The sequence below is a fragment of the Chamaea fasciata genome, unplaced genomic scaffold, assembly GCF_029207755.1.
Source record: "Chamaea fasciata isolate MVZ Bird 193981 ecotype frontalis unplaced genomic scaffold, bChaFas1.0.hap1 SCAF_6, whole genome shotgun sequence".
Lineage (NCBI taxonomy): Eukaryota > Metazoa > Chordata > Aves > Passeriformes > Sylviidae > Chamaea > Chamaea fasciata.
Window position 1 is genome coordinate 2565791 of NW_027094091.1, and position 26125 is coordinate 2591915.

The 26125-nt window shown below is 52.9% G+C and overlaps 2 protein-coding genes across 3 annotated transcripts in view; one reads left to right on the plus strand and one right to left on the minus strand.

The window, feature by feature from the left end:
• PTPRA (protein tyrosine phosphatase receptor type A) overlaps positions 1–14897 on the minus strand; it is a 115552-nt gene extending 100655 nt beyond the window's left edge. Inside the window, exon 1 of the mRNA XM_066185214.1 lies at positions 14669–14897. The gene's annotated coding sequence lies outside the window, so the exon portion shown is untranslated. The remainder of the gene's footprint in view (positions 1–14668) is intronic.
• Positions 14898–16543: 1646 nt separating this feature from the next.
• On the plus strand, positions 16544–23907 carry MAVS (mitochondrial antiviral signaling protein). Of its 2 annotated transcripts, none has more exons than XM_066185217.1 (7): positions 16544–16601; positions 17218–17347; positions 17458–17638; positions 17981–18198; positions 18585–19143; positions 20219–20370; positions 20833–23907. In XM_066185217.1, exons 2-7 carry the CDS (start codon positions 17231–17233, stop codon positions 21487–21489), a joined length of 1884 nt encoding a protein of 627 aa, XP_066041314.1. In that variant the 5' UTR covers positions 16544–16601; positions 17218–17230; the 3' UTR covers positions 21490–23907. The 2 variants fall into 2 exon arrangements, with proteins under 2 accessions (XP_066041314.1, XP_066041315.1); XM_066185218.1 differs by lacking the exon at positions 16544–16601 and adding an exon at positions 16884–17044.
• Positions 23908–26125: the final 2218 nt, after the last annotated feature.

The window sequence follows — 26125 nt, forward strand, 5'->3', positions numbered from 1 at the left end:
ATCCCTTGGAGAAAGCTGTTCTTACAGCCTTCAAAAAAGGATGTGATGAAATGCCCTTGCAAAGTACAAAATTTCCTGGGCAAAAATCCGATTCTTCTTGCTTTTCAATCCTCTTACTCAGACAATGAAGAAAAAATTTCACTGTAAGATGATTTTGAGATGGAAGGGACAGTTTGGAGATGGACAGGCTTGTCCTACCTGGATGCAAGAGCTGTGGGATTGAGCAAAGCAAGAGATAACATTAAGGTCAGTTGGGACTCCTCTTTCTAAAGGCACTACACATCTTGGATTTGCCTCTTGGATAACTGCAAGTGGAAATTAGCACTACAAGCTAGAAACATCTGGAGATAGGGTGTTAAACAAGATAGTGTTGGCAGGTCACATCTGGTTCCCACATTTTCATTTCAGCCTAACCAGAGGCAGGAGTCAGGCACGCAGGGCACCAAACGGAGTTGGGAATTCTGTGGTGATGATCACACAGGACACTGCCACCAGGTTAGAGCTCCCTTTTCCTCACCTCCCACCCCAAACACTCCCAGAGCCACCCGTGCCAGGCTCTGTGTCAGTCACAGTGGGACAGCTCGTTCACCAGCCTGCCAAAACTCTGGCCAGGACAGGGTGCTGCGCCAGAACTCCACGTTCATAACAAGGTAAGCAAGCTGAGCTGCCTCACTCACCACCAGACGTGGTCCAACACCTGCAGAAAGGAGGGAACAGAAAAATAAACTCTCCGAAACAACACCAGCTCCACCTTACATCAGCTCACCCCTGCCATGAAACAAAGGTCTTTGCACCTTCGTTTCCTTTCGGCACCAGGGCAGCGGCGCTCCCTGCTCAGCCAGGGACTAACGGAGGAGCCAATGCTGCTGCCGGCCCCAGAGAACACCCAATTTGGACAAGACAGGGCTTGACCCCCCCAGTTATTAAGCAGGAAGTGGGAATATTAAGTGCAGATGTTAACGGTGAAAGAGGCACAGCTGACACTGAGGTGAAAGGGAGGTTGGAGGACAGGACTGAAGGAGAGTAAGTGTGCATTGGATGGGCACTGGCACAGGTTGCCCAGGCTGTCACATCCCTGGGAGTGTCCGAGGCCAGGCTGAATGGGGCTTGGAGCAATCTGGTCTAGTGGAAGATGTCCCTGCTCATGGCAGGGGGTTGGAATGGGATGGTCTTTAAAGGTCCCTTCCAACCCAAACCATTCCGTGATTCTGTGACTAAACCACTGAGTTCAGCTCACAGCACTTGAAATCAAAGATCACAAGGTTTTGCAGATTATTATTAAACATGGAAACCCCTGCAGGATGTTTTATTCTAGGAAAAAATTAAAAGTGTTGCTTCCTCAGCTTCCCTGTTACCTAAAGTGGGCTGAACGAGCCCCCACTTCTGAGGGAATAAATCCCTTTTGGACCAAGCAATAGGGAACTGGAGTGGGGAGTGGCCAGCATCATTAGGCACATCAGACCTGTTCTCCAAGCAAGACACTTCAGGCTTTGGGCATTTCAAAAGCCAGCATTTCTCAACAAGTGCGGAAGCACCGACTCCTCCTTTTATTCCACATCTATCCCCTTTTCCCTGGGGACGGCAGGCAGCCTGGTGTAACACAATGGCAATAACCCCAGCCCCTCATCAGGCACCAAATCTGTGAGCAAGGCAGGCTTTGATAAATGGGAGGAGGGTGGCAAGTGAAGGAAAGTTCATGGAAGAGAGCTCGCAGAAGACAGGAATATTAAAGAGTTTCAACTCTGCAGCCAGGAAACACTTAACAAATAGGCATCTTTGGGCTCAAAGCTGCTGAGAAACAACCTTACCCAGAGGAAAAAAAAAATAACAGATGTGAGAATTAAGTGGGCAAGTGTTTGGTGTAAGTGTGATTTTGTCTGCAAAGACCATTTAGGGGACAGGATTTCAAAAGCAGAGGATGCTTGTGGCTTTAAGGCCAGGTTGGATGGGCCTTGGAGCAACCTGGTCTAGTGGAAGGTGTCCCTGATGGTTGGAATAGATGGTCTTTAAGGTCTTCCCAACCCAAACCATTCCACGAATAGCAGCAACACTTGGGAGCTCTCTGGCATGAAGCTTCCGAGGTACCTGTTCAACATTGCTGGGCTCTGACAAAATTCAGTACCAACAAGGTTTTTCTCAAGTCATCGTTCTTTTGTTGCTGCCAAAACTGAGACCTGCACGAGCTCAGTGTCTCCATCTGGCACATCTGCAGTGCTGGAGCTCAGGATGCTGCAATTCTGTGTGCTGGGGCACAGGGGGACAAAGGAGGGTTTGGCAGCTGGAGGCTAAGAGGGAAGGAGGAAACAATCCAAAAAGCAAGACATGAATTTAGCTCCAGAATAGGATGGACCAAAATTGTGCCTAAAATTAAATTCAAGTGGCTCTTATTAGCAAGAACAGATTTAACCACCACGTTAATTTTCCGTTCTTCTCCCCCAAACCATCATTCCCAACGTTCCCCAGGCCTCTCATTTCTCCCTGGAGGTAGATCCAAGGAGCTCTGCAACCTGGGCAGATATCTGGGGTCAGATCTAGGATGGCATTAACTGACAATGCCTGAAAGGAGAACGTAGCTCAAATGCTTTGAAAGCTTTGGAGTGTTTCAGTCAATGTTTTGACTGCTTCAAAGTAAAATCAGGGCCCAGTTTATAAAAATATATAAAGTAAAACCATCAGCAATGAGAAAAATTGATTCTAACGTAGCATCCAACACCACAGTTTGACAGGGTCATTTGGAACCGCACATCAGGTGACCACAGGCAAACTGGGGTAGCCAGAGATGCTTCAGAACTGGCTGAAGAGCCACAAGAGGGTCACTGCAAGAGCTTCCTACAGGAAGGACACAAAATACCATCCTGTCTTTGGCAAAAGCCAGTTATCTCAGAGTTGGCCCACGGATGGAAGTTGGTAGCCCAAGTGCAAAGGTGGGTTTGTGCCACAGCACCTGTCAGAGGCCACGAAGCCTCCCAAGGCTTGACACAGGACTGGTTCTCCAAAAAAACCAGCAAAATTCATTAATCCAGTGGCTGAACTCTGCATCTCCCCAGAGGAGAGCCTGCAGGACCTTAAATAAGGATTTCAATAAGGACAGGGAGAGACATGGAGGCCTGAGCTCTGCATTCCAGGTGCTCCCTTGGGAAGCGGTCACAGCATCCCAAAGGAGTTGAGCTGCCATTTGTCACCTTCCCAGCAAGACAATCCTCCTGGAAATGCCCTGTGACAACAGCCCAGTCCTGCCAGTGAACACAAAGCTCAAGGAATGCTTGAAGAGATCAGCAGCAATTCCTGTAACAGGCAAAATGGAAAAAAAATGTAGAAGTGGCAATCCAGCTCCTACAGTTGGGCTTGGGATCTGATGGCAGGGCTGGGAGCCTGCCTGAAGTCCCATTTTGGAGAGGGGACATGGAATGCACTGCCACGACCATCCAGGAAACAGCCGAAGTGGCACAGAAAGTGTTGGATGTAGGATGGGAGCAGTCACAGCTGTGATGAGCGTGGCAGAGATGACCTTTCCATGTTGGATGGAAAACCGTGGAATAACAGCCGTGCACCTACGGAAGCTGTTAGTGTGCTACCACCCGTGTCCTTCATTAGTTAATTACTGACATTTCTTCAACTCCACTGCCTTAATGAAGCAGCAGGGGAGGGAGAATTCAGTATCAAATATAAAGCAGCAGTCTCAGCTGGGCAGCAAGACCTTCTCTGGCACAGACGGGTGGAATTTCAGGGCTTCAGGAACTCAAAATTCCCTTAAAACCATGCCACTTCTCTTGGCCTGTGGGGCACTGAACAGCTCAAAGTTAAATCCCCCTGTACACACACAGCATCATGAGTTCCCTAAGAGGATGAATCCTTAAAAGCTTCAAAACATAATTTTGAAGATTCTCTCCCAAACTCAGCCAAATTGTAGCCAGTGAGATTTGCACCCTTCAAACAAGAGAAGCTGTGGCTGCCCCTGGATGCCTGGAAGTATCCAAGGCCAGGCTGGACAGGGATTGGAGCAACCTGGGCTAGTGGAAGGTGTCCCTGCCCATGGCAGGGGATGGAACCAGATGGTCTTTAGGGTCCTTTCCAGCCCAAACCATGCCATGATTCAGTGATTCTGTGAAACTCTGGCATTCTGGACAGCAAAAGGCAGGAACTTGTTTTGTGCAGCAGAGACAGTTTAAACTGATTAAACTACAAGACTGATGTTCCAGTCTGCTGTGCTGCCCAGAGGCTGCTGTGAGGTCACCTCCAGTGAAGCCACAAGTCACCAAGCCAGGCCCCACCTCGCAAGGACCTCTTTCCACAGCAGCTAAACACACTCATCTCCAAAGATCCCATGCTGGGAACTCTGAATCTATTCTACAAAAATAAAACCATTCCAAATAACCTACGCCAAAGCAGCTGAGCGAGTATTGAGCAACTGCAAAGTTCCTGGCTTCCTAAAGACACTCATGATCTTGCAGTAACTTCGAAAAACCCCACAGAATAGGTCAATTCCTGGGTTTGGATGTGGAGGAGCTCAGTTTTCCCAGCACTGCTGAGGCTGCCTGGCTGCCCAGGAGCCCTGGCTGAAGTTTCCAGCCAGTTATCATCAGACCTGGCGTGGCTCATCCCTGAAGCACTTTTTCCCCTCAGGACTTTCCACCTCTCCCATCCACTTGTGGCACAGAGTTCCTCGTTCTCCGTCCACCGGCCCAACAAGTGCAATTGTCAAAGGACAAATTCAGTTTCTCAGCCTTGAAGATCAAAAGAGGGGTTTGTTCAGTGGCTGGACTTCCTGGCTTTGCTCCAGGGGGGTTGGAGAGAGAATGGAAAGGGATGTTTTTGGAGACCCTAATTACACATGGTGTAATTCCCCAGTGGAAGGCAGGCTCCATGCTCTGCCAGCATCCTGCCTACAATTCCTCTTGCACTTGTGACTGAACCATTTTCAAAAATGATAACCAGAAATGACCTGGGTGATGACTGAAGGGCTTTGTTCAAGTTTGCAGAGCACAACAGCCATGAATCTCCTACCAGCTGCTGAGCTTGTGTCCCGTAGGAGGCAACAAATGTGGATCTGTAAGACACTGAGCACCCTCAGACCCCCTTGATATGGGCAATGGAGCTGGGGAAGGGTCTGGAGCACCAGGAACAGCTGAGGGAGCTGGGAAAGGGGCTCAGCCTGGAGAAAAGGAGGCTCAGGGGGGACCCTGTGGCTCTGCACAACTCCCTGACAGGAGGGGACAGCCAGGGGGGTCAGGCTCTGCTCCCAGGGAACAGGGACAGGAGGAGAGGGAACGGCCTCAGGCTGGGCCACGGGAGGTTTAGATTGGATATATGGGAAAATTTCTTCATGGAAAGGGCAGTCAGGCATTGGAACAGGCTGCCCAGGGCAGTGTTGGAGTCCCCATCCCTGAAGGGATTTAAAAGCCGAGCGGATGTGGCACTTGGGGACATGGGTCAGCAGTGGCTTGGGACGTGCTGTGAGAATGGTTGGATTGAATGATCTTAGAGGGCTTTTCCAACCCAAACAATTCCATGATTCTATGATGAACATGGGAATGCAGACCAAGCAGCACCTGGCAAGATCAGGCCCAAGCAAAGTGGTTCAATAAACACCGAACTTAAAGCTCCACCTACAACACCCTCTGTGCTGGGCAGAGGGGCACTGCAGGGAATGCAGCACCTTTGGAAAGGAGAAAAGAGCTTGCAGCGAATGATGCCGAGGCTGCAGCTCCTCCATGGAGAAACCACCACCCTCACAGCACGTGCCTGCTCTGGAGCCTGCTGCCAGCTCACCACAGCCTCCTCCTGCAGCAGCATCCCAGCGTTGGGCAACGGGGCAGCAACAGATGCTCCCTCCCATGCTGCTCGCTCAGCAGTGCCAGAGAGGAAACAGGGACACAGGGCTCCCAGGTTCCCCTTTTCTGGCCACAAACAGGCCGAGCTCCAGCTGAGGATGGATCCCTTTTAAAGCAACTCCCTGCATTTCACAATTTATCTTCAAGTTTCTACAAGAAGAGGGCAGCATATGGGAAGTTACATAAACTCGAACAACCCCCACAGAATATCCTGGAAAAAAAAAAACAAAAACGCAAATACCTCTGCACAGGCACAGAAGTTGCTCTAAAACATTTTAAGGAAAGTGAGGAGTAAATCCTTCATTATCCCAAGGATAAAACCTGGACACAAGAAGCAGTATCAGGTACTCATGTGCCTCCACAGCCTCTCCTGGATCAGGATCAGGAGAAGTGTCACCTTTTTGGAACATGCACCTGCAGCACTGATTTTGTCCATGTATCACCAAGAGTTCCCCTGCAGTCCTGGCTGAGGGACATGAACTCCCACAATGACCCTCACAACAGCCACCAGGAGGAATGAAGACACTTGGGAGACCCTCCAAACCATCCTAAACGCTGATGGATCCAAGGTGGGAAATGCCCAGGCAGCCACCAGGTTTGTCATCCTTTCTGGGGCCTCGGCTGAGGAGGGGATGAGAAATGAGAAAACATGACTGTACTTTTTATTTACCTCTCAGGAGAGCAGAGATTCACCTTAGCCCTTCCAAAGCTGCTTTTCTCTCTCAGCTAGCCTTTTCCTATTTTATTATTCCTGTTTTTATTTCTTTGGATGTTGGATTCTGGGAGGCCAGACCTGCACAGCCAGAGCTGAAGCACAGCCCAAATTTAAGCACTGCTGGGCCACAGATTTCACCTCCAAGTACCTGCTGGAGTCAAAAAATAACTCCCACACAACCACTGAAGGCCAAGACAGGTATAGAAAGATGATAAATGAGCTGGCTCAATACAACTCCCTGACAGAAGGTTGGAGTCAGGTGGGGGTCAGACTCTCCTCCCAGGGAACAAGAGACAGGACAGAAGGAAACGGCCTTAAGTTGCACCAGGGGAGGTTTAGATTGGATATTTGGGAAAATTTCTTCATGGAAAGGGTTGTCAGCACACTCCTAGATAAGATCAGAAAATAACTGAACCTCTCTAATCCCAGTCTCAGTATCTAAAGACAAGCTGCTGCCACCAAGTCACCCAAAGATCCCACCCTGCCATCAGAACGAGGATGCACATTCTACACGGCAACCGGGATTAAAAACATCTATTTGCCTGTAGCCAAATAGGTTTAAAGCCTCCTCAAGAGAAAATCTTGAGGATTATCCATGCTTTCCAATTTATTATTAATTTCTAACTCATCTCCGTTCATCTCTAATTCATCATTTAGAGCATGGCATTAGTGTCTGCTATGGAAGGGCTATGAAACTGCAGCATTTGGACCAAAGTTGTACTTCTGAGCTTTCAAGAGTGGCCAGTTTGCAAGAGAGTGAAATCCGGAGGCTCTGAGACACACCATGTGCTCAACAACACTGGCAAACACATGTGAATATATTTATTTCCAGGCCTCTCAAACACATCCACAAGAGCTTCGCTTCTGGAACACGAGAGATGATTATCTGCTGGCGTGATAAAAACATGATTCAAATTGTTAAGCAGCAGGAAAAGTTTTGCATGCTGGTCTGCCACACACTATCACCAGAAAAATTTATGGCACCTCAAGACCTGCAGGTCGAGAGCCAGGATATTCCTGTGCTGAGCATGGTGCCTGGAACGGGAGGCTGCGCTTTCCCAGAGCGCTGCTGGAATCTTCATAAACCACTAAAATGCTTTTTTTAAAAAAAAAACCCCAAACCCACACACACACACAAAAAAGCAAATCCTGTTCTTCATATTTCTCTTCTTACTCAGTGAGATTTTCTTATTTGAGGGTTCCGGCCTTCTAGAAAGCTCTAACAGCATCAGGACTGGGAGATCTGTCCCTTTTGCTCCTGGTTTGGCTGAGCAGCCAGACCTGAGTTCCTTCCTGGCTTTTTTGCCACCTATTTCCCTGCCTTGGTTGGTCATTTCTTCCTCCAGCCCTGTTGCTCCTGTCCCTGGTGCAGGGCTGGGTCTGCACTGGGTGTATCAGAGTTTTTTGGGGATGGAGTAAGAGATGCCTGACTGGAAGCAAGCAGTACTTTGAGCTGGTTGCAATCACACTGGGGCCAGGAACAGATTTCCTGGCTGCAGAACCCTCCCTGACAAGGACCATGATGGCATTTACTAACACAAATTAGTACTACCAGCCCTGAGGTTGTGACTGAAGTGTTTGAAATCCCTAGAGGAGGAACTGACACGCTATCTCCAAAAATACAGGTGGAAAGCAAGGGATGGAGCCCACACATTCCCAGGGATTCCAGGAGGATCTGCTGCTTAACTGGCAAGTTCACCACTGTGGCCTGTTGGAATGATTCCAGAGGAGGCCACCAAGATGATCTGACAGATGGAGCAGCTCTGCTACGAGGAAAGAGAACTGGGATTGCTCAGCCTGGAGAAGAGAAGGCTTTGGGATGACCTAACTGGGGCCTTCCAGGACCTGAAGGGAGCTTGTAGGAAAGATGAAGAGAGAGTGGGGCAGCAGGAGAAGGGGGAATGTCCGCACACTGAAAAAGAGTAGGTTTAGATTAGACATTAGGAAGAAACTCTTCCCTGTGAGGGTGGTGAGGCCCTGGCACAGGGTGCCCAGAGAAGCTGTGGCTGCCCCTGGGTCCATGGAAGTGTCCAAGGCCAGTTTGGACACTAGGGCTTGGAGCCACCTGGGCTAGTGGAAAGTGTCCCTGTCCATGGCAGGGGGGTGGAATGAGATGATCTTTAACACCCCTTCCAACCAAACCATCCTGTGATTCTGTGATTGCGTTATCAGTGCTCCCAGAGGACAAGTGAGGATGGTGGGGTGTCAGTTTTGGGGACACTCTCTAGAAGTTCTTTTTGGCAGACGTGAACACAGACCCAGGGAGACATCCTGCCCTCAGCAGTCACACCAGGAATTGCTGCTCTCCTCAGCCCTGGAGCAAGGTCACCACTGATGGGGTGGTGCCTAAAGCCTGCTAAACCCCTGGGGTTTAGATCATCAGAACAATCAGAAATTATTTCGAAACATCAGGCGTGATATGGGAGGACAGTCATCCCAGGGGGGGCTGGTTCAACCCCAGAGCAATCCAGTGCTGATTGATTCACTGCTCATACCTGGATCCAGCCTTCCTGTCACCTATTACTTAACTTGGATATACAAAACCTACAAGTTCCAACAGGCCAAACCCTGTTTTTCAGAGAGGTATGCTGCTGCAGCACCTCCACAATGAGCCTATAACACACCTTTACTGATGGAGTTTGGATTCCCAATAAGTGTCTTGGACCTGCAAGTTATGAATCCAGGTCTTAAAACTCCCTGTCTAAGCAGCATCACTCGGCCAAGGTGTCTGGTATCAAATGAAAGCCCATTTTCTGCCAGCTGGGATTTCCAGGCTGGACATCTCCCATTTCTGCTGCCTCCAGGACTCATCCTGAAGAAATGCTCATGCCCTCAGTGCTCACAACCCCACCAGCAAACACTGAACCTACCAGAATCAGGAAAGGCACCTGGGAGACAGGCAGGGGAGATCCAGCTTTGCACTGGGAAGTCATCTCATGCTTCCTGGGTAAACCAGCAAGGATGCTCTGCACCTCCCCTTCTTCAGACATGCAGGGGTTTGGGGCAGAGAAGGGATTTGGCTGGTTTCCCTTCCCTACACAAAGGAAGGCAGAGCAGGGATGTCTTCCTGGAAGGACCAGAAAATAGCCGTGGATCGAGTCAGACTGTGGGGCAGGATGAGGAAGTCCTCGTTATTGCAATAAAAAGGTCTCAAGTACTTGGCTGGGGCACCAGGAATCCACCAACAGGCCAGGCTGGCTCAGAAGCAGCTTTTCACATCAGCGTGGTGAGAACATTTCTGTTTATTTGTTCCTCAGTGTCAGCCAAGAAGGAAGGAGCTACTGCTCCATTCCCCCCTCACCACACTAGCCCTCAGCTCCCTGCAACAGCAGAAGGCTTAAAATTGGTGACTCCTCCACCTCCTGCTTCCTCCTACCAACCTGGAATGTTTGGTCTCACGGACAGGTTTTAATTTTGCTTCGGAGGAGGGATGGCACGGTGCGACCTGACTCACGCGGGAAAGGCAGAGGTTACGCTCCTGTCTGCCCCTCTGAAGTCAGAGAACTCTTGTTTTCCATCCCAGGCCCAAATTAGCGCTAATTATTCTATGCAAAAAGGAGTTGCTTCAACAGGAAGGAATTAGGACAACAAATTATTCTGGAATAAAGAGTTGCTGCTGCCTAAGCAAGTGATCTGTTTGCACAGGGAATAAAAGGAGCATTCTCAAGGCCAGGTTGGATGGGGCTTGGAGCAACCTGGCCTACTGAGGGGTGTCCCTGCCCATGGCAGGGGGTTGGAAGGAGATGAGCTTTAAGGTCCCTTCCAACCCAAACCATTCCCTGAAAGAGCATCCAGTTCCAACCCCCAGCCATGGTAAGGGGTACCTTCCACTAGACCAGGCTGCTCCAAACCCTGTCCAGCCTGGCCTTTAACACTTCCAGGATGGAGCAGCCACAGCTTCTGTGGGCAACCTGTGCCAGGGCTTCATCATCCTCACAGGCAAAAATTTCTTTCTAATGTTCATGTCAGTGGGAAGCCATTCCCCTTGTCCTCTCCTGTCCCATACCCTCTCCAGCTCTCCTGGAGCCCCTTTAGGCACTGGAAGGGGCTCTAAGGTCTCCCTGAAGCCTTTTCTTCGCCAGGTGAACACCCCCAGCTCTCTCAGCCTGGCTCCAGCCCTTGGAGGATCCTTATTGCTTCTTCTGGAGTCGCTCTCAGACCTTGCTGTGCTGAGGAGTCCAGCCTTGGACACAGCACTCCCCACCATCACCTCCTCCCTGTACAAACACAGCAATCCCCTTGCCAGAGGGGCAGCCCCCACCTTGCTGTACTGCCAAACACCTCATGCTGCAGAAAAAAACCCATGTAAGGCAGCATGGAGCACCTGTGGAAAGCAGCACCACTCTCATGGGGAGTTCCAGGACTGTGGTGGGAACCTGGAGATGACATGAAAGGCCTCCTAAAGAGGTTAGACAGACAAAAGAATGAATGAGCTGCCTCTGCACTAGTGCCTGGGCAGAGGTATGTGACAGTGACAACATCCATGGATCCCACGACACGTTTCCCACGAGCTTTGGCCACACACAGAAGTTTCAAGTGCTGAGAGGTACCACAGCTGACAGTCCAGCCACGTGAGCTGCATCAGAGAAAAAAGGGTTTCCAGAGTATTTGTGATTTTAATGAGAAATGAACACTCGTGATGAAAGCCACTCTACCCACTTACAAAAACTGGAGACATCAGGAAGAACAGGATCGCACCAGCCTCAAGCAATATCCAGGACCAGCTGCTCCAGAGGAATATGCAAGAAATCACGCTGGACAGCTCAGGAATCACTTGCTTATCACTAAATCTCTTCCTAAGCCCTTCAGATAGTGATTAAGCACAATGGTTCATACCCTATATATTAAATATTAATCCTCCCTAATGTGACTGCTGACGTTCCGGTTACCCAATTCGGATAACCGCACACCCCGTTCCTTTTCCACCCCAAGCCACGTAAACACGATGCACAAAGCCCAGCAGTATTCTCTGATCCAGCCAGAGCCTCCCTGGGCTCCGAGTCTTGAAGCAAACCAGCTGGATCCCACTAAAATCGGGGGGGAAAGAGTTAAGAGCAGGAGATGAATCAGCCACTGCTCTAAATGTGGACGGACATTTCCTACCTCTCCACTCAAGTGTCTCTTCCTGTCCGCAGGCTTTGGGGATGCTTACGGACCTGGCTGCCTTCAAATAACTTCCACTGTGAGAGGAAAACCCGGGGATTTGTTTTATTTCCAGAGGAAAATGCGATTTGTGAATGAGCCCAGAGAGCAGCTGCCAGGGATGACCGACCTCCTGCCCGTGTCACACCAGGAGGGGAGGACCAGGCAGCAGCTGGTGCCACTCCTGACCCTATGGAAGCACGACAGGTGCCCCGTTCCACAAAAAATATCCCACCCCACTGCTCCCCAGTGTTTTGAGGCATCACACAGACCATGACAATGACACTGGCTCAGCCAAGCACAGCAGAGGTCACACACATCCTGTGCCCTCCCCACTGGATTGGGATCCACCACCCTGCTGGAAACACAGAGGGTTGGAGCAGAACAGATGCAGGCTGGCAGCAGGAGGAGACAGGGAGAGAGGGAATTCAAACTGCTCGTGCACGAGGATGTTGATGTTGGACATGGAGCAGTATCACGGAGCAGCACAGAGATGCAGTTACTTGTGAGGGATGTTTCAGGAAGGCAGGGCTGTGTCTCCTTAGTCTGGGAACAAAACCCAGCAGCATCAGCACCAGTGCCCTGGAAATGGGAAATACCTATTCCAGCAGCTCCCAGGATCCCAGAGTCATTTAGGTTGGAAAAGACCTCCAAGATCATCACCTCACAACTCCAACCTGTGACCAATCCCCACCTTGTCACCAGATCAGAGCACTGAGTGCCACATTCAGCTGTTCCTTGGACACCTCCAGGGATGATGACTCCACCACCTTCAGTCAACTGTAACCAACCAGTTGCTTTAACCAACTGTTTTAAAAAAGAACAGGCAAAAACCCTGGAGCTTCCTGCAGACGCTCCCCCAGAAAGCTCTCCAACAGGGATGGAAACAAACACACGGAATGGGAAGGTGGCAGTGCCCACTTTCTGCCCAGCACCAACACTGAGTCTCTGTCTCCCCAGCACCCCCAGGTTCTAGGGGAGCAGTGGTCCCTGTTCCCCAAAAAGCATCCTGGCTCTTCACCCCAGCCACAGCAGAAGCCATCAGGGAATTGGCAGTGCCATGACCATCCCTGTGATCCCAATCCTCCTCCCAGAGCTCCACATCAAGCGCGTTTCCCAATCTCTCTGGGAATAACAGCATGAGTTTGCATCTGATGCTTGACAGAGACAGACAAATCCTCCCTGCAAACCTGGCTGCAGCCCCCCCGAAGCACATCCTTCCCCTCCCTGCCACTGGCCGCTGCAGCAACAGGAATGAAAATAAAGATGAAAAACTCCTGTTGGGGCCGCAGTTTTATTTCCTGTCGTTTCTAGAACTCCTTGTACAGGAGGAAAAAAAAAAAATCCTTAAATATTTCCAAGCATCCTGAATGCTCGCAGCAAGCTTCCCCCAAGCCACGGGCAGGCAGAGAAGGGATGACTAATTTTTTTTCAGCGTTAAGACGCTGCAGAGAGCGTCCTGTGAACAAGCTCAGTAAATTCCTGAGGCTCCCGGCAAGGACTCCACCACTCCTTGCGAAACTTCCCAGCTGGAACCGAAAAGCCAGAAAACATCGCTTTCTCTCCCTCGGCAAACAGGGGTTGGGATTCCTTTCGCGACAGTATTTGGATTTTTAATGTCAGTCCATATTTAGCAGGAGGGGAAAAAAAGCCTCCCTTCCTTCCTGTCACATTTTCCACCCTCGATGACATCCAAGATCAGAAACAAGCAAGTGCTGGCCGAGGAGGGAGGATGCAGCCACCCGAGCGTGGGAGAGCTTGGAGAGGGGCAGCAGGGACATTCCCATTTGGGATTCCCGTTTGGGATGCGCGGAGGCAGTGGCGAGGAGGGGACACACCCTTTGAGGAGTGGAAAGAGCCAGTGAGAAGGGGACAGAAGTGAGGGACAGAGCCCTCGGACCTCACAGCAAGGAGGGTGTCCCTTCCAATGCTCCAACACGGAGCATCTCCCGGAGGGATGGCACAGACAGCAGCCAGGCCACAGGCCCCCAAGCTGGAGTATCGGTCCCAAAACAAGCCTTTGGCCACAGGCACGGCCTGGATCTGCCAAGGGGTGCGTGGTCAGACCGTGGGTCAGGAGGGCTCCTCACTGACCAGAAGCCCCAGGGCCCTGAGTGGAGGTGTCCAGGGAGTTCGGCCATCCTGCAGCAGGGTGGCGGTAGGTGGTGGCAGGAGATCATGGACATGGTGGCCTTGCCCTGCAGCTGTTTTTGGGGTCTTGGAGGAGTGTCCCCAGCTTGGACCCCCGTGGGTCGCTGGAAACCCACAGCTGGAAATTCACAGAATCATAAAATGGTTTGGGTTGGAAGGGACTTTAAAGCCTATCTTGTTCCACCCCCTGCCATGGGCAGGGACACCTTCCACTATCCCAGGTGGCTCAGAGCCCCATCCAACCTGGCCTTGGACACTTGCAGGGATCCAGGGGCAATCACAGCTTCTCCGGGCAACCTGTGTCAGGGCCTCGTTACCCACACAGGGAAGAATTTCTTCCTAATATCTAATCTGACCATACTCTCTTCCAGTGTGAGGCTATTCCCTCTGATCCTATCACCTCAGGCCCTTGTAAAAAGTCTCTCTCCACTTTTCTTGCGGGCTCCCTTCAAGTACTGAGAGGCTCTCATTAGGTCTCCCCAGATCCTTCTCTTCTCCAGGCTGGACAGTCCTAATTCTCCCAGCCTCTCCTCGCAGGAGAGGTGCTGCATCCCTCCGATCAACTTGGTGGCCTCCTCTGGACTCGCTCCAAGGGAGCAAATCCAAGAGCCACAGCCCGCGATCACTTTTAGAAATCATCATTATCACTGGCAAACACACCTACAGATACGCAAATACTAAACCCCAAGTTCAGCGCGGGCAGGGTGGGGGCGACCCAACTCCACGGACACGCGTGGGTCGCGCCCCCCGTCCCTTCCATCATCCCCACGCCGCCGTAACAAGCCCGTGCCGATCCCCGGGGGTCACCTGCGACCCCCTCCCCGCTCACCTGCGGCCGCTGCTCCCTCGCCGGCTCCCGCCCAAACGGCTCCGCTGCGAGGCCGCGGCGGCCGCTCGTAACCATGGACGGCGCAGCGGGGGGAGGGCGCGGGGGGGGGTCGGGGGAAGAGGGGAGGGGGATGTGAGGGAAGGGGAAGGGGTGCGGGAAGCCCCCGCCGCCCCTCGGGGCTCTCCCGGCGCTCAGCGGCGCCGCCGCCGCCGCCCGCCCGCTGCCGCCGCCATCGTGCGGCTCCGGGCCGGGGGCGTGGCCGGGGCGTGCCCATGGGCGTGGCCGAGGGGCGTGGCCACTCGGGTCCCCGGCGCGTGGCGGTGCTGCCCCCTGGTGGCGCGGAGGCGGCACTGCGCCGCCCCCACCCCCGAGTCCGCTTCCCAAAATTCCGGAATGGGAAATTAATTACAAACAAAAACGTTTTGGTGGGATGCTACGGGAAAGCCGGAGAGGGACTCTTATCAGGGAGATGGAGAGACAGGAAAAGGAGTAACGTGTAAAAGTTGAAAGAGGGGGAACTTATACTGGGTATTAGGAGGAAGTTTTTTACTGTGGTGATGGTGAGAACAGGAACAGGTTGTCCAGGGAACAACGCTGGAAGTTTTCAAAACCAAGATGGATAAGGCCTTAAGCAACCGAGTCTAATGGGGGTTGTCCCTGCCCGTGGTAGGGCGGCTTCGGATGATCTTTAAAGTCCCTTCCAAACCTTTAACTTTCTGTGATTCTATGATTCATGATTCCGTTTTTCTATGATTCTATGATTATAATTGTATGATTCTGTGATTGATTCTGAGAACAAAAATTACTGGGTGCAACTGAGTGAGTGGCTCTTTTTTTTCATGAGGTAAGTTTTCATCATCACAAACATCTTTTCTTAATTAGAAACAACCCAGAAATATGATTCTCTTTTTATAATTTAGAATGAGAAAAGTTGGCTTCAATTAATTATAACCACAGAATGGTTTGGGTTGGAAGGGACCTTAAAGACCATCTCGTTCCACTCGCTGCCATGGGCAGGGACAATTTTCCACTATCCCAGGTTGCTCCAAGCCCCATCACCCTGTGGCCTTGGACACTTCCAGGGATGAGGCAGCCACAGCTTTTCTGGACAAACTGTGCAAGCGCTCACATTAAAGAAAATGTTCCTCGTACCCAGGTGGAACTTCCATCAGTTTCTGCCTTTTGTCTCTTGTCCCATTGCTAGGCACCACAGAGCCCAGTCCATCCTCTTGGCACAGCCTCTTTAGATATTTATACACGTTAACGAAGCTCCCTCTCAGACACTGTTCCTGAGGATGAACAGATCCCGCTCCCAAAATCACAGAATACTAAAGTTCAAAGAGACGTCTGGAGATCATCCAGTCCAACCCCGTGTCAAGGCAGTGTCACCTGGAGCACGTGGCACAGGAATGCGTCCAGGTGGCTTTGGAATGTCTCCAGAGAGGGAAACTCCACGGCCTCCCTGGGCAGCTGTTCAAGTGCTCTACCACCCTTAACATAAATATTGCTGAGGTGACTATTAATTCATGTTGAGGTGAAACTTCTTGTGTTGTAGGTTATGGCCGTTAGTCCACGTCCTGTCGCTGAGCGCCACTGGAAAGAGTCTGGCACCATCCTGTGACACCCTCCTTGGAGTTATTTATATGGATTGATAAGATGCCCTCTCAGTCTTCTCTTCTCCAGACTAAACAGGCCTCGCTCCCGCGGTGTCTCCTCGCAGGAGAGACGCTCCTGTCCCTTCACCGCTGGACGCGCTCCCGGATCTCCGTGTCCTGCTCCCGCTGTCCCGAGGGACCCGGAACCGGGCACACCCCCTGTCAATCACTACCTGTCCGTCATCGTGACGGGCGTGCGCCAGAGCCAATCAGCGGCGGACACGACACGAGGGGGCGGGGTCAGAGCGGTGCCGGGTGCGCGGCGGCGGCGGGCGCAGGTGAGGGGCCCTGAGGGGCCGTGAGGGCAGCGGGGCCGGGGCAGCGGGGCCGCACCGAGCCCCGCGGCCGCCACTGCTCCGGCCGCCTCCCCCGGCCGCTGTGCCAGGGGGATCTGCGAGCGGAGAACCTCCCGGAGCTCCCCCGGCGGCTGAAGGTCGCGCTGAGGGCGGGGGGCCCCCGTCGTGAGGGCGCTCGGAGCCACGTCGCGGCCTGCGGGCCGCCGTTCCCTGTGGGAAGGAGCCCTGTGCCTTTCCCTTTGGTTTTTCTATTGCTTATGCGGGATTCTAGCCGTGGCCTCTGGTGCTTGTCTTGGCCCTGTGGCCTGTTCTTCCCTGTCGGCTGTCGTGACCCTACCACCAGGCCAGCCCCCAAACCAGCCGCCTGAATCCCAACAAGTAGAGTGGGAATAAACACGGAGTGGGTGGTGGTAGAAAGAAGCGAGGTTTGTGGAAGCGAAGCTGAGCGTTGAACTTTAACTCGAACATCTTCGTGGGTGTTTTCTGCCCGGGATTTCCCATCTTACCTCAGTGTCTGTGCCAGGGCATGGTTGCCTATGGAACAGCCCGAGCTTCTGGAGGCAGCCTCGGCTCACCCCAAGTCTCTGTCTCTCTGCAGTTGCTGAGCCAGGATGGGTTTGGCTGAAGACAAAGTGTACACCCATATTACGAGAAATCTCAAGAAGTTTGGGACTATCCGAGTGGCGTCGCTGGTCAATTCCCTGACCTGCCTGGTCGATGCTGACAGAGTAATTTCCTATTTTGCCGAGCTCTACCAGGCTCCTTCCCCAATGGCAACATAGAGCTGTCTTACCTCTAAGCCAGACCTTCTCTTAAATGGCCTGTGTGTTTTTCCTAGGAAGAACTCCTTGCCCGGGAGGAGACACGGGGCAACCATGTAGCTGTCTTTAGGTTTTATCAGCACCTGAGGTGCCGGAGGGGCTGGGTGCAGGATCTCATCCAGGCGCTGCACCAGAACAACGCGGGGCACTTGGCTGATGAGCTGCAGGAAATCTATGATGCTTGGCAACCTCGACCTCGTATGTAGCCTCATTCTCATCCTCCCTGGGTGTGGGGTGCTGAAGGTGGAGACATGCCGTCATCTCTGTCCCTGCCTTGGCTTCCCAGGGTGCTGGAGGTGTCTGTGACTCTCCCAGGGATGTACTTGCTGTGGTGACATGTCTGAGGATGACAGGTCCATGTCTGAAGATGCTTGGGTTGGTGGTGGGCTGAGGTTCTCACCTGAGGAAAGATGAACAAAGGGGTGTTGTAGGCTTGGCTGATGTGGGGACAGAGCAGGGACACACAAAGGGCTGCCTCAGCCCCACACTTATCCTCTGCTTTCTCAATTTTTCCTGCAGTGATCCGCTTGTCTCTTCCAGGTTCCTCAGCTCCTGCTGATGGCCCCCCCCCTCCCAGTGATGCCCATCCCACTTCCTCCTCCATCAGTTCCCAGACACCACCCCGTGGGCCAAATCCTGCCCCGTTGGCTGGGCAGCCACACCAAGGCCTGCCCGTTGGTGACCATCCACCTGTCCTGCCCAGTGCTGCCCCCACCACGAGCACGGACCTGGAGGCCAGACTCCCGGTGCAGGAATTGGTGAGCAGGGCACGTGTTGGGTGGGGACACAAAGGTCCCTTTTGGACCTTTTGGTTGGGTATGGGGAGCCTGCAGTAGGGCCAGGCTCCTTCAGGGCCACCCCAAGCAGCTGCTCGCTGCTGATCTCTGCTGCATCCGGTAACTTAGAGCTTATGTATAGCTCTGTAAGTGCTCCCTGTCCTGTCTCCCTCCATAAGGAAGGTGCTGGGTCTGCTTTGCCAGTCCAGGCTTCTGTCTACAACCCCCAACCTCTGGGTGGGTCCCCAGAAGAGACCCCAGACCCCCTTCATAACCAGCCTTGCAGGGGTCACTGCGCAGGGTTTGGGACACCACTGTGGTCCCAGACCCCTCATCCCAGTGATTTAACACAACTCATTTCCTTCCAGCTGCCCAAAAAACTCTCGGAGGAAGAGAGTCCCTGGCCAGTTCCACCTGGGAGCAAGGTCCATGGTGGAGTGAGCGGTGGGCACAGTGGAGAGGGGAATCTCTCACAGCCAGTGCCAGTGGGGACACCAGGGGTGGCCGTGCCATCGGCTGAGTCCCCAGAGCAGGGCCGGGACTGGCTGAGCCGCCGGCCGGTGTGTGTGGACAACGGGTTTTTTGGGAATGCCAACCACCTGCACCGCGGCACGCCGGGCCTGGGCCTGGGCAGGGCTGTTCCATCGAGGGATGCAGGTGCCTCTCAAAGCCCCGGGCAGCCCAGGAACGAGCCTGAAGAGACCTCAGATATCTCCACAGAGTCACCGCCGAGGCCGGAGGGGGCCACTCGTGGTGTGGGGCAGCAGCTGCCAAACTCAGTGCCAAAAAAGCAGCCTGTGCCAAGCTCTGGGCATGGTGAGCCCACGGGCAGCTTGGTGGATGTGCGCAGCCCCCTCCTCATACAGGAGCAGTTTGATGCGGAGAAGAAGCGGGTCAGGATGCTGCAGGAGCACCCAGGGAGTGGAGGTGGGTCTCCCTCCTGGCAGAACCAGGTAGCCACTAGGGAGCAGGAGGTGCTGCTGAGAGCCCCTCACTGCAAGAAAGAAACTGGGATGCTGGAGCATGTCCAGAGAGGGACTGGAGCTGGGAGGGCTCTAGGGTGTAAGTCTGATGAGGAGCAGCGCAGGAAGCTGAGAGAGCTCAGTCTGCAGAAAAGGAGGTTCAGGGGAGACCTTCGTGCTCTCTACAGCTCCCTGACAGGAAGGTGGAGCAAGGTGGGGATTGGGCTCTACCTCCAGGTAACAAGCAACAGGATGAGAGGAAAATTGTGTCATGGGAGGTTTAGATTGGATAGTTGGGAAAATTTATTTTTGGAAGAGTTTGTCAAGTACTGGAACAAGCTGTCCAGGCCACTGGTGGTTGTCACCATCCCTGGAGCAATTTAGAAGCTGTTTGGATGTGGCACTTGGGGACATGGGTTAGTGGTAGCTTTAGCCGTGCTGGGGGAATGGTTGGAATGGAATGGAATGAAATGGAATAAAATAGAAATAGAAACAGACTATTTCATTTGGGAAGAACCTGTAATGATCATCTCATCCATTTGTATTTCAATTTTGTTTTGTTAGTGGAGTAGCTTTGGGGTGTGAAACTTCTCCCCTTCCCCTAGTTTGCAGAGATGTTTGTATTTCTGCATGTGGGGGAATTTTAGCATCTCCTACATCCCTCAACGGTGGGCATCATAGAATCAGGATAAAGCCCTGTGCTCTGCTCCAGGGTCTCAGGGTGGGAGAAGAGACACCCATCCCTCCCAGCCCTTTCCCCTCTGCCATGTTGAGTCAGCACCTCCTGCCTGGGAAGACATGGAGTTTCAGAAGCCTTAAAAGCTTGTGTTTCTCGTGGTGTTCCCCAGCCCTGCAGCCCACCCTGCATGAGTTACCTGCATCTGCAGTGAAAACTCGGGTGCCACAGCAGAGCCAGGGCACTGGGTCCTGCTCCCTGTGCCACCTGTTCAGCTTGGGGGTCACAGCTTCCTTGAGGAAGAGGAAATCTCACCTTTTAGGCTCCCTGGTTAACACAATGTGCTTTGTTTTCTCCCTGACAGGTGCTTTGATGGAAAAAACTAATCTGGGTGCTACCCCTGTGCCCAGAGACACTTTTCCATCCCGTGACACCTCTGTGAAGTCTGTTACAGAAGAAAAAAAACTGCCCAGTGGGAATACAGCCATCAGCACACCTGTGCCAACGAAGGAGAAAGTAGGTGACCTTTCCTCTTGTCACTGGCATTTTCTTCATGTCCTTGTGCCCTCCCCCTGGTTAGGAGATTTTCTGTTGCAGTGTCACACTGTGAGCTGGTGATGAATATCTTCAGGGATCTTTTTCCCCCACTGTGGTGTTCACGTTACCATCCACACACTGTCTGATGGAGCATGGGAGGAGGGAGCCAAACTCTGTTGGGCTTTGACTCCTTATTTCCCCTCCTTAACTTGCCAGTCAGTCTCCTGGCTTCCAGGTGCTGTTTTCCACAACTCTCCACTGCCTGGCTCCCCTTCCTTCTTGCCTGCCTCCCTCCTTCACCTCCCTGCTTGGTTGGGTCCAACCTTGTTAGTGGCAGATGTGGGGACTGTGTCGAAGTGGGTTTGTGTGGGACCTGTGTGCCCAAGACCAGGCTGTTGGGTGCTTCCCTTGACACCCAGCCCCTCTCCTTGTCTCCTAAAGGTGCTCCCGGCCTCGGCAAACCCTGTCCTGGGCACAGCTGTGGTAGGAGGCTCCAAAGGCATGGCTGGGAGATCGGCTTCCCGGGTGGGCTCTGCCACGAGCATCTGGGCACCTTGCAGTGATGAGGAGAGGGAAGAGGAGCTCAGCAAGCCGGGCGCCCTCATGTCCGTGCCTCGGGGCAACCCAAAGGTGGCCAGCACATGCCCGAGCTCTCGGGAGTCCAACAACCCCAGTTCCACCGTCTCTGGTAGCCTTGGCCTCAGTAGTGACCCAATCCAGGTGAGCAGTGATAGCTCAGGAGGAGCGTTCCCCAGAGTCTCCTTGGTTCCTGCAGACCCCAGAGACAAGGAGGCATATGGAGCAAGCAGAGACTCCTGTCCTGCTCCAAGCTGGGACAGCACCTCTGTGGGCACCCCCCATGAGGTGCGTGTGGATCATCACCCCAGCATGAAGCTTGGAGCCGGCAGCGACGGAGTCAGTCCCATTGGAAGCTCCGTGAATTTCAACTCTGGCAGTGGCCGTGATGCTGCCACCAGCTCACCTCAGGCCAGAGTCCCCAAGGGGGACAGCAATGGCCTGTCCCTGCTGTACATCCTTCCAGCTGTCGGCATCATTTCTGCCGTGGCATTCGCGGTGTACGCTCGGCTGCGGAAATAGTGGGTGGGATGCCACGACCGTGACGCAGCCGGGGGGATTCCGCTGGCAACAGGATTTTGGCCAACGCATTTGAAGCCTGAAGAGTAGCGGGGGGCAGTAGGGGCATTGTTAAATCTTCTTCTGGAAGGTTCTGCTAGAAGAGGCCTTGGTATGTGATGCTGTTGGGTTAGGGTCTGTTCCCTCCCATTTCCCAACCGTCTTCTTGGCTGTAGCCTTCTCTTTTAACACCCCTGGAGGAGAGCGTCTCGCTCCAAAATGTTTCGTTGAATCTAAAAGGAAGGGACTCGGGGTGATTCTCCATGTCTCCCTTGTTTGGTCCCAGGAAGCCTCAGGGAAACATGTACTGGTGATCCGAAGGGTGACCTCCAACTCCCTCCGTGCAGTCCAGCCAGGAGAAGTTGTGCAGATATCCTGTAACAGCAGAGCTGATTTTCTTGGCTCTGCTCATCTTGGCTTGAAAATGTGCCCAAGGGTGGGTGCAGCAGCCTCCACCGGACATCTCATGTTCAGTTTGCCTTACTTGGTGTCTCTGGCTCTGCTGCTCCTTCTGGGATTACTTCATGTAGTACTGACCCTGGGGATAGACAGGAGGGTCAGGGAAGAGCTGCATCTAATCAGCGTTATCAAGGATCAGCCTCATTTCACACCCTCCAGGCAGGGAAAGAGGTTTCTGATTTAAGAGGAACGTTTCAGGCAATGCCAACTTCAGGCAGACTTGGTCCTGCAAAAGGTTGTTGGGTGTCTTTGATTTTTAGACTGGATTTTTGGAGCTTGGTTGGAAGGGTAGATGGAGTTCTTGCCCTTCCTGATACCTGCTGCTATGGGATAGGGGTGTAGGAACCTTTCTGCCCAGGCTGGGACACAAACAGGATTGACTGCACACTGCAGGGAGGCCATACCAGAGTCTGAGATGCTCTGGGCTGTGGGGAGACCTTCTAGCACCTTCCAGTGTCTACAGGGTTTGGAACAAACTGGTCTTGTGACAAGTGTCCCTGCCCATGGCAGAGGGCTGGGATGAGATGCTCGTTAATGGCCCATCCAACCCAAACTATTCTGTGATTCTAAAATACAGTAAAGGAGTAAAGAAGCAACAGCCTGGAGTAGTTACATTGCTCCAGGTTGCTCCAAGCCCCATTCAACTTGGCCTTGAACTCTTCCAGGGATGGGGCAGCCACAATTTCTCTGGGCACCCTGTGCCAGGGTTTTACCATCCTTGGAGAGAATTTCTTCCCACTGTCCCATCTATCCCTGCCCTCTGACAGTGGGAAGCCATTCCCCTTTGTGCTGTCACTCCAGGTCTTTGTCCAAAGTCCCTCTCCAGCTCTCTTGGAGCCTATTTAGGTACTGGAGGCTGCTGGAAGGTCTCTTCAGAGTCTTCTCCAGGCTGAACACTCCCAGCCTGGCTCCAAAGCACAGGGGCTGCAGCCCTCACAGTTTCTCTGTGGCCTCCTCTGGACTCACCCCAGCAGCTCCACATCCTTATTATGTTGGGACTGCAGAGCTGGACACAGCACTGCAGGTGGGGGTCTCACCTGAGCAGAGCAGAGGAGCAGAATCACTTCCCTTACCCCCTGTGTTCAGTAACTTACTCATCCTGAATTCCTGCCATCAGCACAGCTTCCCAAAATCCGCTCTTCCCGCTGGCAGGGAGCGGGAGGGAGCTCAGCCCCCTGAGGCCTGGCTGCAAAGTGCAGCCATCCAGCCATTGTGCCCAGAGCTTGGCCTGTGGTGGGAAAGGTCCATCAGCCCTGAATGGCTGCTCCTCCCTCCCAATACTTTCCTTCTGCCCAAAAATCCAAGAAGTGCCTCCATAAAACTAAGGAAGAGGGAGGTGTTGATTTTGGTGTGTCAGGGCTGCTTTCCAGAAGAGCTCGAGGTGTTCATTCCTTGCTCAGTGCCCAGTGCTGAAGGAGGAAGGGGCAGTCCTTTAAACACACTTTAAACCCCTCTGCCGAGAGAGGGAATGTGGGGCTGCTCTTCCCGTTAAAGATAAAATGGTTATTGCTCCCTAACACGAGGGACAGGAAGGGATTTGCCTTCTCCACACTTTCTGTAATTCAGGGGAGATCCATGAGATCCCAAACCAACCACATCCATACCAAGGCCCTCTTCTCTGATGCTTTACTTGCCTGTGAAATTCTTCCCATGTTTTTCCATACATTTAAGCAACAGCTTGTACGCTTTGCCTTTTCATGTCAGATTCCTCTTGTGAAACAGCTGGTTTGTCACCACCTCAGACTGGGGAAAGCACATGTTCAGATTGCTGCTGTGAAGTGCCGGGATTTTCACAGTTGTTACATAGCACTTTAAAGCCTCATTAGCAGGAGATGGTGCAGCAGGGAGCTGTGTCCCTGCACCTCTTTTACTAACAGGCTAAAAAGCCTTTTACTAACTATAATAAATTCGTTTGATGCTTCACAGTTGACTTTTTGTGATTTGTGGGAAGATCAAGAGGTTGATGACGCTGTGGCTGGAGGGAATGCTCTGAAGGGTTCCGTTGGCAGTGACACTGAGAGACTCAGGCCATCGGTGCCAGGAAGGGGTCACTGGGTTCAGGGACAGCTTCCAGACCTCATTTTGGAGCAAGCACAGGGCCTGGTCCAGAGGATGCCCACCATGGCAGGTCTTCCTGTCGGTGGTAGGATGCCCAGGATGAAAACAGGAAAGGTGGTTCCCGAGGCAGCAAATAGCTGAGCTGCAAAAGTCAGGATGTTGTCATCAGAGAGGAACTGGACAACTTCTGGGAGGGGAAATGGACCAAGCATCTGCAAAGTGTTGCAAACTTGAAGGGTGAAAGAGCCACAAGGAGCTGTGGCTGGAAGGACCTTGGGACTGGACACAGTGCACAGATGTGTGCTGGGCTTGGTATCCACGAAGGCCAGGATGTTGCTTTACTCATTGTGCAGGTTTTCTGGTTGAATTCTATCCTGGGATCCTGCCCAGAAAAGGGGTACCTTTTCCATGCTGTGCCACCTGAGCCACTCTGGGTTCAGCTCTGGAGGTGGCTGCTCCCCAGGTTTCTCTTCTTGTGCCCTGAACAGCTCTGACCTGCAGAACAGAGGCACCAACATCCCTAAACCACCACTCATCCCCCTGTGTGCCTTTTGAGGACACATAGGAAGCTTTTGGGAGGGAACAACCCTTTCCTGTGCCCTCTCCATGCTCCCAAGGGCTCTGCTCTGTCCCAACAGCTGAGACACCACACGAGCTTCCCTTGCTTTCTGCTTTCCCAGCTCCAGCTCTTACAGCCCAGATGTGTCAAACACAGTCAAGCAGGGGTTGAAAATACTCAAGAGCTTCGGGCAGCTCAGCAAGTTCCCTTTTTACCCAAATGAAAGCAGCACTGCTCTGAAGGAGATTATTTGTGTTCAGAGAACTCATCCTTTATCTCCTGTCACTTCCAACCCCATTTAGCCACTTCCTCTGCTCACCCAACAGGATATTAAAATACACCAACTAAATGTGACCAATCCTTTTGTCCCATTTTCACTCCAGCAACCAGAACTCAGCAAATTGTCAGGGAAATTATCACACCTTTGTGGAATGTCGGTCGCTGATCCTTCAGGTATCGAATTAATGCCGGGGATTGTGGTGAGCTGGGATTACCCCGGGGCAGGTGAGGAGCACCCTGGGTCACCGGGCTGCAGTTCCAGCTTGGTGTGCTCTGGGTGCGTCAGACAACAATGAACATTCCACACGGGAATCTCCATCGCGTTACAACGGGAGCTCTTATGGCACCCTGTAGTCTGGGAATCTGTGTTTTCCTTTTGAATTTTCATCCTGTTGGTTGTTGCTTACACCGCTCTTCAATGGTTGCCTCAATTTTTCCGCCACCTGGAGGTTTCCTGCTGTGCTTGTTGATAAACGCGGGATCAGGGCTTAAAGAACAGGGATGTATCCAACTAGAATTACGTCGGGATGTAAAGGAGAGCTGAGGAATTTGAGATCTTAGGAGGAAATTCTTCCCTGTGAGGGTGGTGAGGCCCTGGCACAGGATGCCCAGTGAAGCTGTGACTGCCCCTGGATCCCTGCAAGTGTCCAAGGCCAGGCTGGATGGGGGGGCTTGGAGCACCCTGGGATAGTGGGAGGTGTCAGTGCCCATGACAGGGGTTGGAACGAGACGGTCTTTAAGGTCCGTTCAGGCCCGCCATGGTGGGTGGCCGACCTGCCCCACGTCAATATGCATCGTTATCTGTATATGCAAATCATATTCAAATAAGCCCCTCCGCGCGGCCCACCCCAGCCGAGCCTACTGCGGTTCTTCCCTTCGGCCCCCGCGTTGCCATAGTTACCCAGCTGTCAATCACCGCGCTTTCTCCCGCCTCACCCGGACAGTTCTCCCGGTCATTGGACGGTGGTCTTGTCAATCTCGCTCCAGAGGAAGCCCATAGGCCAGAGCTGCCGCATATCGACCCGCCTCACCCGGGCGCACGCTTCCAATTGGGCAGCCGCGCTTGTCATTCTAGGCGGCTGTGAGCAGGAGGCGGGTCCGGCTCTCCAGCGCCGCGCAATGCCGGCCTCCCATTGGCGCTTCCTCCTGTCGCTCCGCGCCGCGGGGGGCGCAGATTGGCGGCCGCCTCACGGGGTGTCCCGCCCCGCGGGGCCGTGCGGCGCAGGCGCGCCGGGGGCGGTGGCT

Coding starts and splice junctions, on each gene's coding strand:
- MAVS (XM_066185217.1), top strand. CDS start 17,231: ATGGGTTTGGCTGAAGACAAAGTGTACACCCATATTACGAGAAATCTC. Junction 17,348..17,457: donor GCCTGGTCGATGCTGACAGA/GTAATTTCCTAT, acceptor TGTTTTTCCTAG/GAAGAACTCCTTGCCCGGGA. Junction 20,371..20,832: donor CTGTGCCAACGAAGGAGAAA/GTAGGTGACCTT, acceptor TGTCTCCTAAAG/GTGCTCCCGGCCTCGGCAAA.